A 15982-nucleotide genomic window follows, 5' to 3' on the forward strand; every position below is an offset into this window, starting at 1 on the left:
TTATTGTTTCCATCATATAACAGGTCAATGATAGATTGTAGATTGAGTGAACAATTCTGATATGTTGCACTATATCTGATAGGTTATGCTACATCTTGTAAACAGAACATGAAGCTGTTGAAACACAGTCCTCACATTGCGACTGAAAATTGTATTTGACAGCTTTCACCAGAGCCGACAGTCCCCAATTTAAAACTCAACAAATCAACACAAACTGGTCATTGAAAGTGGCATCTTCAAGCTACGTCATAATGCGCACGAGCAGAGGCAGACACAACTATGAAAAAGCCCCGTGACCTGCTGATGTTTTGTGGTTTCTTCTCACTTTGTAACAGCACCAGCCCAAACATGCTGCTCATCTGGTGGGTTTCTTTTGTGTTTCTGTCTGCACTTCGCTGATGATTTAATGGCCATCTAAAAGCTTTGGAGAAAGCTGGTATGGAGTCACTGACCGCACTTAGACAGCTACACATTACAGACTGCTGGCTTTATGGAAAAATAAGAAGAAAAGTGGATTCCTCCGAAGAATAGGCTCAAGCTGAGTGATTGTGAGTTTGCATCACCATATCAGCAGATTGGGAATATTCAAATCATTAAAGGCATCCAATAATCAATCGTGGTGTTAAAGAGCAACCATGGCTGTGTTTATTTAGACTTAACCTTTGATTGCACAAAATCACCTCTAGTCCACATGTCTGTCCGTGCACATGGCTACTATGTTTGTGTGGATTTAGAAACAAAGCCAGTTTGGAAACGAGTTAAAAATAATTTTAATTATGCAGCAGACTAATATTTTTCATGCAGATGGTTTAAAGAGTACTGGAAGATTCCAGAAATACTTGCAAAACAAGGGTACATTGTGTGAAAGAACCTTCTGGGCTTTACAAACATTGCTGGATATTTATCTTTCAAGAAAACGGATGCTTCGCTCTGTGACTTAAGTGAAACGCTAATGCTAATACATGAGAGGCACAAACTGGGGCTACCAGTTCTCATACTGAACAATGGCAAATAATTTAGATTACATAATCAATACTGTTAATATCTGTTGTTTTTTAGCAAGTATTTAAAAAGTGAGATGCTGTACAATTGTATACTACTTGACTGACCGACTTATTTTACCATTTAACTTCCCCTAATACACAACACCATTGTTCTTTGTCATACCCATCTCAGTTTATAACTTTTGTGCACCACAGGTTACGAGTACATGATATTCAATTCGGTCCTACAAAATAAGATTATATGTAGCTACTCTGCAGTGACAATAAAAGGAAATATTCAGTTTAATGCAGACAGTAGTGTGAGATATACAGTATCAATATCAATGTCATATTGATATCATGATATGAGGCAAAATATCGTTTTAGATTTTGGATATCAGAATATTTTAAGTGTTGTATTTTCCTGGTTTTAAAGGCTGCATTACAGTAAAGTGATGTAATCTTCCAAACATACCAGACTGTTCTAGTTGTTGTATTATTTGGCTTTGCCCATTTAGTCATTATATCAATATTACTGACGATTATTTATAATTTATTTATGGTGTAAATATTTTGTGAATGCACAATATTATTATAGAGCAATAGTGATCTCGAGATATCAGGTCAAAAATATTGTGACATGTGATTTTCTCCATATTGCCAAGCCCCAATATGCGGCGATTCTGCAGTAAAAATGAATAGCAATATTCAGTTTAAATGCAAGTAGTGTGTCATGTCTATAGTAGGGTAAAATGTAAGGATATGCAGATCATGTTGGTGGACGTGCATACGAGCACTTCCCTTCAACATCGGCATCTCCATTTTTAGCCATTTTATATATTCTAATTATGACCAAAATATTTTTCTAACTGGTTATAGATGCCTAACCCTCCCAAGTACTAACATTATAGGACCAGCTCAAAAAAGTTTGCAGTTAATGTTTTGCAGGTACAACAATAAAAGAGATATGTAACCCTTGAAATATTAAAATTACGCTGAAATTATATTGCCAGTGCAGTAAAGCTGCTTATTAATGTAATCTGTGGCAGAAACTGTTGGTTATCTTAAACTGTTTTGTATGTTAAAGACAGCATACTGTACCTTACACACATATTCATATAAAGAATTCATTTCTTTTAGATCAAATCAGTTATTTCCAATGAGGCAATAAAAACAGTATACACGGAGCAAACATACACACTTCCTCCTCCTGATTAAAAGGTTCTAATACATAAGTGTTAAGTGCATAGTAACAGCAAGTGCTATATGCCGGGCTCAACAGTAAGTAGTGGTAGGCAGTGGAGAATCCCCAAAATTCAAAGAGAAGCCCAGAATCAAGGATTCATGGTTTGATGTGAGGATGACCACAGCATGAATTTATAAACTACTTGGCATCTGTAGATCCACTTTATGAAGTATGTCATGCTCAGTTTGGTTTTGGAAATCAAACGGCACAGGTACCACTGCTGTCAGGTAGGTTTTAGATCAGATTATATAGTTAGTATATAGCTTTCTGATGTTACTCCACTGAATATATCATTTTGTGCCATTAAGTAATTATTAAAATTACAGGTTTTGAAAAAGGCACATCACACATAGATCTGCCTGCACAAAAGCTGTTACATCACCCTCTTCATACGGATGATAAGCGTTTATCTTTTCTTTCCACTTTCATGTGTTTATAAGCACAGAGGCAGACAAAGGGTGAGAAGACACTCTTTCAAACCACACTCTTGTCTGACTACGCCGGTGTGAGAGGCGTGACAGAGCAAGAGTGAGCACAACACATACACAAATACAGCATGACTGCCTATGTAGCTACCCACGTTTTTTATGCCTGCCTGTTTGCCAGCCTTGTCCGTGCTCCGTCTCTACAGAGGATCCTCTGCTGTTCCAGGACATCAACTCACCAAACAAGTCAACCTGAAGAGAACTTAACTGACTAGCCCACTCTATGTTGAATTTCCAGTCTGAAATAGTCTTGGGGTGAAACATGACAAAGCACTAGACCCTCTGTCCTTCTCTGCTACTTTCACATCCATCTATCTTGCCTGCCAAGTAGCTGGGAAAAAAAATCAGTGTAATAGAATTAAATCCAAACACTGGCTAACAATATTACAGACCAACCACAGAGCAGGCTACTCTCTCTTTCTCAGAGAAAAATACCAAGGAAATGACAATAAGTCAATGTAATCTAAGTGGATTATATTCATTATTTAATGACTATATCAATTATTTTATGTCATCCATGCAAAGTCCACACCAGAAGCAAAAACACAACCACATCCACTGGTACAGACCAGGTTCCCTCTCTGGACGAAGGAGATGGAGGCAGGCAACTGTTGCCGTGGAGATGTGGAACACATTAGGTCGCTCGGCAACAGGCCATCATGCACAAGCCAGAGCCACTCCCATGTGTCTCACATTCTGCCTATCCACCTCTCCGGCTACATGTGTGCATGGGGCTCTCTGGCACCTGACCAGACACGCCATTGACAATAACGTTTCTGCCAAACACCTTCCAGGTTTCAGGGAATTTAACCTTATCTTTAATCTTATCCTCAATCTGTTAATTTAATTCAGCAGAGCGTCAACCCATCTGGAAAGACTTATCGGTGCGTACCTGAGGCTGTGACAGTTCCAAATTAAAACTGTCAGTCAAGTTGTTCTTATTATTATTATAAAGAGAAAATGCAAAATACTGCATGTAGATATTTAATTAAAAGGCTTTAAGTAGTGCTGATAATGTGAGGCAGGGCCTATGTCCCACTTATAAATATTGCACCTATCTGTGATTTAATACGACAACAGGTAACACTGTGTGCTGTTAAACATTGTGTATTTATCGAGAGGCAGTTTTGTAATGGTTTAAAAACAGCCATTCAACAATGGACCCAAGGCATTACACGCCCGCTGAACATATCTCACCCATCCTTGAGATTTGAGACTGATCATGTCCTAAAACAACCCTTATTCTAAACCCTAATTCTGTTTTGGGGTGACCCATTGTTTTTAAAGGATTCATATATATGAAATAAATATGATTTATAAAACATTTTGATCTGCTTTCATTCTGTTAACTTCTAAATTTGCCCTGAGCCAGAAAACATCCTTGTCCTAGACAATAATTCACAACTTCAAACAATTAAAAAAATCTGTTAAAAGCCTTCAAAATCTAAATCTAACAGTACATACTGATAATATCGGTGTAAAAATGTACTGTCCAACAAGATGTGTCCCAGTTTTTAGTCAACTCCGATTTCTACAAAAACATAATTTAATCAGGCACTTCCTGGTTTCCAAAATGGCAGGAATGTTGCTAAGGTGCTGGTAAGCTTTCTGATCCTGACAAAACTAAGTAAGAATTATGGCATAAAATTGAGTACTTTGATTAGCATTAAGAGAACTCTAGCAACCTTTAAAAATAAAATGGCTACTCGCTCGGACTTCTGTGAAATCAACAAATATATAACTTTTTGTCAGCTCTGTCAGATCTTACCTCTGACATCCATTATGTTTGCCATTTAAGTTTCTTCCCAAATGCAACACTTTCACTAAACAAACATTGTTAACCAAATTCAGTCCACTCACTGCCACTTCTTGCACGTCAACACCTGCACTTTATTTCATTATTGTTATTGTGTTTATAAGTTGTATTTATTGTATGCACCACGGTGGAGTAGCACTCCTAATTTCGTAGAATTGTAAAGTGCAATGACAATGAAGGCATTCAATTCAAAAAATAATTTGCGAGGAGGTTGGCCCATTACAAGGTTAAACACTCAAGACTTTAATATTTTAAAATATATTTTCCAAGCCTTATTGAAGAGTAAAAAAGATTTTGTCCAAAGTCTCAAGAGTGACAGATCTATAAAAAACATCCAAACATTAATACAGCAATACTGGCTTTGTATAGAAGGACAAGTGTAATGACAGTTGTTCATTCCTTACCTTTGTTCTTGATTTAACTTTTGACTTGACCTTTTGTCGCCTTTTCAGTTTCTTCTTACTCAAAGCCTTCTTTCCCCTGAAAGCATATAGTGATATCTCAGTATTACGAAGTATATTGCATGCTTAGGTAACAGTACTCAAACACATAGCATCATATCACAAGCTTTATTACAGGAGAATAGGAAGTAAAGCTCCTTGTCATCACCACATCCTTCAAGCCAGAAAAAAATCATTCATGCTTTCATTTTAGAATAGCTGCTGAAACCTTGAATCCATTCCAAGTGTCTACAAGCGTAACCTTGCTTTAACTTTCAGCCTACATCTTATGCAGCTGGCAGAGTTCATGTCCCTTTAAGTACAACATACCCTTCTTAACCATCAGACGCATGTAGCAGGTGTCACCAGATTCAGTGTTACTCATCTGGACTAATGCTCAAAACAAGGAGAAGTTCGGTTTTGCAAAAACTCCCTTTTGGGTGCTTTTGAACTGTGAAATCTGTGTTTTGCATGAGCTTTTAATGATAATATTTCACTTATAAATCAGGCTGCCAGTGACAAGTACCAGGGAGCAAAAATAGAACTACTACTAAAAAAAATAAAGGCAGTGCATGAATTATTAACCATTATTGCTCGCTACAAATACAGAAAAAACAATGCTGCTGCTCCCAAATTGGCTGTTTTAAAAGGCTTGATATAATCATTCTGTGCACTTCTTGTTTGACAAGATTTATCACTAGTACTGTAGGTGCACTGTCAGCAACTGAATATTGATTTCTAATAGCCTATCAAAGTAGCTTCAAATTCTTAAATCCTGTGAGCATGCAGGGACAGGCTGGGTTAGTTTTACTAATTAAAATACCAAACGTAAATAAGGCTGGCCATATCAGATAGACAGAAACGTCTATACAGTGGTAGGTAAACATTGACAAATCAATGGGAGATAAGACGAACTGGCACTTGCTTTAAGGGGCTTCCAAAACAGGTTGCATCTCTCTGAGGACAATCTGCATCTCATGTACAAGCAACATATCTCACTGTCACATAAACATTGAAAGACTGGCATCAGGACCTTTGAACTCAGGAGATGGTTATGAAAGGAGCACAATGTTAGACCCTTCAACAGTATATTAGCCCATGCTTAAAGTGGGGATTGTATATGGTGATGGGGGTTGAGCATAACAACTCAGATTGAGAGGGAGGATGCTGCAATGATCCAGCCACTCAGTCTACAACCTGACAGACTGACTGAATGACGTAACTGTATTACCCGCTTATGCCAGAAAAGCAAATGAGTTCATCCACCACCCCAACACATCCTCACCCATACATGTCTAACGTCTTTAGGCCATTTGGTGCATTGGAAGAATATGCTGCATTTATTATGTGTTCAAACTTATATCTTGTCATTATCAGCTCCAGGTGTTGTGATAAATACATCAATGGGGAAAGGCTGATGCTCCTCAACGTTAGTAAACGTTAGCTAGCTATCGGAACAGTGACGCCGTTGGGCCTACATACACACAGCTTACTATATTAAAATATTTAAAATGACTATGTGGTGTGAAATGTGGTGACAACGCAAGCAGTAGCTGTTTAAATGTGTTTAATTAGATATTAACGTAAAACACGGGCGGAAATGTTACGTTTGTTTACGTTTAGCTGGGTAACGGCTATTGCTGAAAACAAATTGCTGTTATGACAGTTAGCCTGCTAGCTTGTTTTGGCTACTAGCCGATGGTGTAGCTTTACGTGTCGTTATGGCTCAGGTGGGTGGTGATTTCAATTCCATGTGTGAATATTTACCGATAACACAATGTCCAGAGCACCCAGGGGCGAGCTACTCTCGCAAGGGTGAACTAACATTAGCTTAGCTGGCTACTAAGCTAGGGAAGTCAACGCCAAAATGCTACCTAGCAAGCTGACCCCTGCACCGGGGTGCTCCCAAATTATGTAGCTCCTGGGGTAACGTTAATGTTTGAGGATAAAACAATGACTTGTGTGATAAATGTGAGGCTAGCTCAAGAGCTGTACATAACAATTAAATTAAGGTGTAAGTGATGTTAACTGACGTGCCGCTAAGCAAGGGTTAATGTTAGCATACGGTCGTTAGCATAGCTAGCCCCACAAATGACAGACCAGCCTCTGCGATATGTATATTTTTCACGTTAGGGCACTCACCTCCCTTGATTTATCCCCTGCTCTTTATCATTGATAGCGGTGGTATAAATCCGCCTGTATCTTTCGGCCAGAGCTCGCCCTGAGAGTAAAAGCTGGTACCGAGTCCGACAATCCGACTGGGCTCCGGGTGTCGGGCAGGAACCCATTCCCGAACCGATGGTGGAGAGCTCGGCTCCTGCTCCAGAAATGACCCTGACACCCAGCCCCATCGACGGCGATGAGGAGGGCAGAATCCCTCCACCGGCGGCCGCTGCCGCAGCAGCACACATCATCGTTTTGGAGAACAATGCATATATCACACAACAGATATCACAGCTAGATAGTAACTAGCCATCAGATGCGATCCATTTGTCACTGAATCCGCCGCATGTCACATTATGTGTCCGTCCCGAGGTGCAGAAATGCCACAATTACCATCCACGGTCCCCGGTTATTATAAGCGCAAATTGTAGCCAACCTGGTGGTGCAACTACAACGTACAGTCCTTCCGATCCCCGGCCACAGAGTCAACACGGTGCTCCCGAAAATATTTCTTCTCAAGCCATACCAGATTGTGTTTTAATATAGCAGAAACCGCGCCGTTAATTTCCAAAAACCGCCTTGTCGTGTTTTATTCGTTCCTTGAATATTTCTTGACCCCAGAGAGGCAGCACCCTCAGTTGGGCTGCCATCTTAGCTCCATCATCCCTCCCCTCCCCGGCTGAGTGTTGCGTCGCTAGCATGCCGGGATATTTTCATACGACCATAACCGGGCGATGCTATCATTGATTTATTTCAACAATTACCTCCCTCTGTTATACATCCTCTAATGCATACTTAATTTTTTACAACAAACATCCACAATCAAGTGAAATATAACGTCATTGATAGATCTATTTTGCACTCGGTGCACAGTTGGACTGTGGACATTTAATTTGCAGAGGTCCATCCAGGGCCCCTCCCAGTTTGATCTAAAATTGGCTCACTGAAATACTTTTAAAAGAGATCAAATGCTTTGTTGTGCTCAAAAAAACGCACTGACACACTCCAGCCTGGCTTTTAAAAGCAGTGTTGCATACTGTTAAGACTGCTAAGGCCTCACTGCTCATCATTTCTTCCCTGCCACTGTCATTTACAACCCATTTACTACTGTTCCATAAATAGCAGCTGGAACAATGTTCAGAGTTAGTACTGTACTTCCCTCTCCAGTGGCCACTAACTGTGAAATGTTGCCATTTTGTCTCCAGCATGCCTTCTTAAACAAGTCATTAGTTTGCATAAGGATTGCAGCCATATTTTATTTGAATATTAGTGGTACAGTGGTCCTTGTCACTGAGCACGCCCATGCTGAGGCCTACACAGCTCTGTCTACCTACAGCTCAGTGGCTCACAGTTATAATGAAATTGCATGGGGATACAGAGGTGCTTCAGTAATGAAATATGCTCATCATAACGATAGTAACACTTGCGTTTCACCTTTTGACAGGGGCGACACAAGGGGGAATAGGAGCGCTGCAGGGGGAGACACTGTGTGGAGTAAAATCAGTCTAAATGAAAGTCCGAAACACGCTGCCATGCAAAGATGGACACAGAGAACAGGTGAGGGCTGTGCATGACATTAAACAGGTAAGCCTGAGTGCATGTGTGATCCATATTCTTCATATAGCCTGTGCTTACAGTCTTTAAATAATGTTGTCCACACTGTAATTTTATTATGTTGTGACATGAGGCTGAATACCATCTTAGTCGATAGTGTTGTCTTTTCCTGGTTTTAAAGGCTGCATTACAGTAAAGTGATGTAATTTTCTAAACTTACCAGACTGTTCAAGCTGTTCTGTGAGACGTCCAGAGTTCAAATCCCAGACGAGCCCCCAATTAGTTACGGCCTGGCTCTGAAACCATAACAAATGAAAGAAGCACACGCAGGAATTAAACTATAGCGGAGGAATTTTATTTATCAAAAGTTAAAGTTTAACAAATGCAACAATTTTGAAGTCAACAAACGATACTGGCTGAAAAACATACTGCCAGATAAAGTAAAATAATGCAAAAAGGAGCCATAGAGCCAAGCAAAAGAACTTCAAAGTAACATGACATGGTGCCAGAGAGAAGAATCTAACAAAGAAGACCAGGATGAGGTGGGTTTATAGGAACCTGGAGACAGTGGCCAGCTGCCTCCAATACTAAAAACACAAAACACAACACACAGCAACAACACAACAGACACCAGACCTTGCGGGTGTCCTCGGGCCATAACACCACTTAGTCATTACATCCACAGTACTGATGATTATTTACCAGAAATCTTATTGTGTAAATATTTTGTGGAAGCACCAATGGTCAACCCTGCAATACTGCTGCAATATCGACATCAAAGCACCTGGTCAAAAGCATCAAAATAGAGTATGTTTATTCAAATCAGGATCAAATCAGGTTTATTTATATAGCACATTTAAAAACAACGACAGCTGACCAAAGTGCTGTACAAAATAAAAGAACTACACCCACTGCAACAGTACTCCTTGATGGCAGTGTCCCCCCCAGCTGAAAAGGGCACCATGCCACACCACAAAAACTGTTCAGGAATGGCCTGAGGAACGTGACGAAAAGCTCAAGGTGTGGACCTGGCCTCCAAATCTCCCGCACCCCAATCTGATTGAGCATCTTGGGAAGTGCTGATACCCCACCTCACAACTGACAGGCTTCAAATGATCCAAAGCCACCATACCGGTGCCAGACACCACAGGACACCTTCCAGAAGTCTCGTGTCTATGCCTTGACATATCAGAGACAAGTCCAATCCAGGGAGGCCCCACTGTGGATTAGGGGTATTGCTGAGGTACCAGCACATCCCATGGATGCTCAATCAGATTTGGATCTGGAGAATTAGGAGGCCAGGTTGATACCTTTAGCTTTTTGTCTCGTTCCTTGGGCCATTCTTGAGCAGTTTCTGCAGTGTAGCATGGTGCATTTTCCTGCTGGGGGGCCACTGACATCAGGGAGTTCTGCAGCCATGAGGAGAGCGACATGATCTGTAGAGGTGTTCAGGTGGGTCAAGCGCATCATATGGCATCCTCGTGAATTTCTGGACCAAAAGTTCCCCAGGAGAAGATTGCATTGTAACAAGATGATCAATATTACTCACCTCACCTGACAGTGGTTCTAATTTTTTGGCTGATCAGTGTATAGCAATATGAAATGTGCACAAATATAAAACAGACTAAAACCAGTAAAAACAATTAGATATGTTAAAAAGATTACAAAATACTAAAATATTAAAACCACTGCAAACAACCAAAGGCCACTGAAGACATGTGCGTTATAAGATTTGTCTTAATAGTGTCAATGCAAGGGAGCATTTGATTGAGAGTGAAAGGCTATTCCAAAGCTTTACAGCAGCTACAGCAAAGGCAAGATCTCTTAAAAATTAAAATAAAGCTGCCATGGGAGGATTCCCCAACAGAGGTCCAGGCTACGCTTTGAAAGCCCTCAAACTCTAGAAAAGCCCTTGTATGCTTGACCTGCATGGGGCTGCTGGTGAATTTGCCTCTTGGTCAAAAGGAGTGACAACAAGCATTGAAATGTTGAAAACCAGCATATTTACAATTGCTTATTAACTGGATCCTGGTTTCCTGTTATTTTGCAGAAGTGGCCCCTAGGCAAAGTAAGTCGAGTACCCTTTGTAAATCCCCTTGAGGCAAATATGTTATTTGTGATATTGGGCTATATAAATAAAACTATATAGAAAGTGAATTTGCAAAATGCTACTGAATCTCCCTATGTCATCTCTTTAAAAACGGTGGTATAAATGTATGTACGTGTGGATGTGCATGCATGTTTATAGGGAGAGAGAGTCAGAGAGAAATAGAGAAAGAGATTTACACAGGCCCTACTGGTGCTTTATTGGCTGCCAGGCGTTGCAATGGGCCAATGACAATAGAGGGGCTGGTCTACAGCCTCTTCTCATAGCAACCCAGAAAGCATTCAGAGATTATCATGCACAGTATCAGAGTGACACCATGTATCAGTGATGACAAGTGACTCTTAACACAAGAATTTACTGCCATAAAACTGAGGGATTGTCCCATTAAGAGCTCAGCTTGAAATATTGGACGTGAAAAGCAGCTCAGCTGAAGTATATTAAAAGTCCATTGTGTTTGCACGATCACAAGCTGCTGATGTTTGTCGCCCCTCCTCTCCCCAGTGGTCTTTAGGTAGAAGGTTATATATAAAAAGGTTTGGCACTGAATTGTGTAGCCTGAGGATGCAGCCGCATCCAGAGGCTGCGTGTTTAACCCCTGGTTGACTAAGCTCTGTGCTGTTAGGGCAAATGGAAAGAGGAGGGGTGGGATATCTAGGCCAAGATGATGCCATAGGTCAAGCAAGAATGTCACAAGCACGAGATGAGCTGGCGGAGATGAAATCAAGTTGGTATACACACATACAGGAAGTGGGGCTGGGATACAAAGTCCAGATAGGTTGTTGGAACAAAATGAAAGTGTGTCACTGTCATCAGCTGGCACAATAACTCCTAATGTGCTTCAGTTCAGAAATACTGGAGTGATGATTCTCATAAGGTAAAAACTATCGCGGCAGTTTGTTTTATCTCTGTGGAAACGAGACATACTGCCTAAAGCCTTTATGCTTTGTCTCGACTTTCATACTCACTATTATCTCTCACAGTCACCACAGTACAACTGGTTGAACTCATTTGTGCTGCTTTGACTAACTTGCCTCGGGCAGCCTGCTACATTTGTCTGTCTTAACACAGTTGCACAACCAGTATTGTCATTTCTATCATTATAGCTCTAGCACCACCCAGTGTCAGCCATTCCCACTTGAGTTTATGCATCCATAAAGAGCGCAGGAGATTATTGTTGATTGTCAGAAGTAATCTTTGGACATCCCTGCTCTTATTTAATGAAAAAAAAAGAAGCAAAATCTAGATCTGATTGTTGTTATTTTGTTATTTAAAGGTCCAGTGTGTAGGATGTAGGGGGGGTATACTGGCAGAAATTGAATATGATGTAATAAGCATGTTTTCTTTAGTGTACAATCACCTGAAAATATGAATTGTCATGTTTTTATTATCTTAGAACAAGCCAAAGGGGGCAAATTGTGGCCTGCAGAATATTTTACAAGGCCTGCGGGTTGTTGTTCAAAATATACTATGTGGCCTGGCACATAATATGGTTTATTGAAGTAAGATCACTTTGCATTTTTTCTGTTCACTTCAGGATGCAGGGCTATCATACTGTTTGTAGACATGCACCAAGTGGGCATTATGCAGGTGGAACTGAAGTGTTTTCATCAACAGACAGTAAACAAGCAAACGGAAGGGTTACCTAACAGCAGACATTTTTCCTGCTGGGTCACAGACATGGTCACAACAAAGAAGTGTTACGTCGACAGCGAGGGCTGCTGTTTTCAGGAGCGCTAGAAAGTTGAATACTTTTTTATGTAAAGATGAAACAGTTGTGTTTGTTTCATTTGTATGTGATTTTTGTTTTTTAGATAATCTGTATGATAACAGAAGTAGCTTGCTCCCAGGAATACACATGATCTGATATGGCACCCATTCAAAAAAGTTTATACACCTCTGCCTTAAAATCAGTTGTTTTTATCTACATAGGAAGCACTTCCTTATCTACGCAGATTGTCATGTTGCACCACCATGTTTCTACAGTAGCTCAGCCCATTTTGTCATCGATAACCATGGTTAGAGGCCCCTCCACAAGAAGCAGTGTTGGAAAAAAAAATTAATGTCAGACTGCTTTATTCAGTGTTTTTGTTGGTTTAAATCACTGCACCTGTTTGTTCTGGAGAGGAAGAGACCTCTGCTGATAATGTGGGTCCAGGTAAAAACCTCCTGAACGTCTGGATCTTAAGTTGTCAGAGGAAAGAGGAGGGCATACATTAGCAGGCATCAGCAGCCTGTCTGCGACGAGCTGAACAGTGTCGGAGAAGCATTGATTTGTACGTGAAACTGCTTTATTCAGTGTTTTTACCGGTTTAAATCACCTGATCCATTTGTTTTGGAGGGGAAGAGACATCTGCTAATGATATGGCTCTCTGTAAAAACCTCCTGTTCAATAAAGCCGCAACCTCCAGGGCTGAAATACGTAGCTAACATGTAAGTGCCAAAAACTGCAGTTCTTTGAATGGCCACTTGAGGCTGGCTCCAAAACGCAGTCAACTGTTTAAGTCCTAAGTAAGTACCTAATTTCCCCCATAATGACAACTGGTCGGGCGGTCGGGGGATGAATTTTTATATAACTCACCTGTTTAAATTTTGTTAAGACCTGAAGTTACGCATAATTAAGGCCGTGGCCGCTTTCAGTGACAGGCTGTCTGCCGATCGTGTCCTCAGCTTCTCAGTCAGACCCACCCCTCGCTCCTCCATAGCGCCAGCCTCTTGTCCAAATATGGTCACTTCTGGCTCAGACAACCAAGATAGCGACGGCCAAATTGCTGAACTCGAGGCTTCAAAACAGGCGTCCACAAATCAATGGGTGTCATCATGGTAGCTACGTCCATTATTTTTACAGCTGGAAGGAATTCTAACCAGGAGTTCAAGTCTTAGACGCGTGAGATGTTTCACCTGGTTGCAATCTGCAATCCTGATAGCTAGATGCCATTAAATCTGACACACTGCTCCTTTAAAGTTACTACTCAAATTAGCTGAGCATGTCTCTAGCTCTGTTAAAGTGACGTGAACATGGCTGTGTTTCCCTTGAAAACGTAGGCGTATAATCAGTCGAGCTTGTTCGTACAGATGTGTCTTTCTACGAAATATTTGCCTCGGCCTGTTGACATTTTACCTAGTAGTTTGATCACTACAGAGTCGTCTGCATTCCTCTCATGCTGTCATTGTGACTAGGAGGGGTTCACCTCAGTTTCATGCTGTCACACCCGTGCGTGCTATGCACTGTTCATACCTTTGACCATTCCAAACACGGCACTCCCATTGATGAAGCTTGCAGTCACAAACAATGTGACATTTATAGTTCAAGTCTGATTATGACTACATTTTATGTGTACTCCTGATGATTCTGACTTCTATGTATCAAAGGAAATCTAAATCTGACATAACTGGTATGAAACAACTCAGACACTCCCCTTTGGATGACACTACACCCGGCTTGGTGCCAATCGATATAGTTATACGTGCTATTAAATGTCATTCAGTACAAGGTTCATACAAGGTTTCAGTGACTGTGGTGAGACCTCCTCAGACCTCAGTGGTGTGGTATGTGTCCTACTTGTTACCTTTATGACCAGACTGTGAAGGCGTAAGGACTATATTTATCTGACCTGACCGAATGATGATTAATATCATAACCTGAGACCGAAAACCAAAGTTGAAACCACTTTACCTTTCTAGCTTTTATTAGTATACATGTGTAAAGTGCAAACAGTGTTGGGGAGTAGTGAACAACATGTAGTTCAATTAGCAGTCTATCCAGGCCTACATTTTTTTTTTTACATAGATCGACTACATTCATATTTGCACAGTGATTTATGTAGTTAAATTACTTCTTTGCCATTTTTTTGTGCAGTTAACTACTTGACGTAACCAATTTTGGTCCATGAAAGGAAATTAGTAGCAAACTGACCACAATTGGGTCCAAGTTTGATTATTGCTACTTAACAAATGCTCAGAGACGTTGATGCATGTTATTTTCGAAGTTGTCTGTCTATCCAGGTGATCCTGCTCAGTGCAATAACCCCACCTGTTTTCTAAAGGCAGGTGTCTGACTGATGGACAATTTATACAAAACTGAAGCTGACATTCCTGCACTTTCACATGAATAGTAGGGTATTTAATTTAATTTAATCTTATTTTATTTTATTTTATTTTATTTTATCTTATTTTATCTTATTTTATTTTATTTTTTTGGCTTATGAAAAAAGTAGGGACTTTTTCTGAAATACACTGAATTTATTGAAATCTTTTTTCTGCCATGTGCCTTTTTTGTATTACATTTTATTATAATGTCATGTTAATTGTGTATATAGTCAATTTAATCACTTTTTTTAAAATTATTTTTTAACAGTAGTAAGCAGTAGTAGTTTGAACTACTTTTTTTAAGTAGCTTCAGTAAACCAAACCACATTTCTCCCTGGGGTGGTTTTACTGTAGTTCACATTCTTTCAGTGTGAAGTAATTGGTAGTTTGCAAAGTAGCTTCCTCAACACTGAGTGCAAAGTCCGCTGTCAGCAAATTACTGAATGAAAAAGGTATGTTAAAGGTCCAGTGTGTAGGATTTAGGGCCATCTATTGGCTGAAATGGTATATAATATTCATAACAATTTCTTCATTAGTGTATAATCACCTGAAAATAAGAATCTCTGTGTGTTTGTTACCTTAGAATGAGCTGTTTATATCCACATATAGAGTGGTGCAGGAATGAGTACTAAAACCTGGAAATAAGTTATCATTTAAGCACTCCTGCATTCCTCTTTTTGAAGTCAAAAGATTACTTTTATTGGATTTTTCTTTAGATGCCTGAAATAACATCTGTGTTAACACAAGCTTTAGGACATTTAGCACGTACCAGTTTAAACTTTAACTAAATTTAAATTTGATTGTATTTGTTTTGTTACTTGAAGGTCCAGTGTGAAGGATTTAGGGGTACATATTGGCATATATTAAATATAATGTAATAAGTATGTTTTCTTTAGTGTATAATCACCTGAAAATAAGAATTGTTGTGTTTTCGTTACCTTAGAATGAGCTGATGTTATCTACATGAGGGGCGGGTCTTCCACAGAGATCGCCATGTTGCACTACCATGTTCCTACAGTAGCCTAGAACGAACAAACCAAACACTGGCTTTAGATAGGGCCTTTTGCATTTTCATGTCGACCACTATAGTTAGCAGCCCCTC

The 15982-nt window shown here is 40.1% G+C and overlaps 1 protein-coding gene across 16 annotated transcripts in view; it reads right to left on the minus strand.

Annotated features, from left to right (window-relative positions):
• mycbp2 (MYC binding protein 2) overlaps positions 1-7805 on the minus strand; it is an 85290-nt gene extending 77485 nt beyond the window's left edge. For all 16 annotated transcript variants that reach the window (XM_033617435.2, XM_078174609.1, XM_033617430.2 and 13 more), the window contains exons 1-2: positions 7113-7805; positions 4935-5010 (exon numbers count right to left, since the gene is read on the minus strand). In XM_033617435.2, the coding sequence (XP_033473326.2) occupies positions 4935-5010; positions 7113-7384 (348 nt within the window). In that variant the 5' untranslated portion in view covers positions 7385-7805. The remainder of the gene's footprint in view (positions 1-4934; positions 5011-7112) is intronic.
• Between the last annotated feature and the right edge of the window lie 8177 nt (positions 7806-15982).

The sequence above is a fragment of the Epinephelus lanceolatus genome, chromosome 14, assembly GCF_041903045.1.
Source record: "Epinephelus lanceolatus isolate andai-2023 chromosome 14, ASM4190304v1, whole genome shotgun sequence".
Classification (NCBI taxonomy): Eukaryota; Metazoa; Chordata; class Actinopteri; order Perciformes; family Serranidae; genus Epinephelus; species Epinephelus lanceolatus.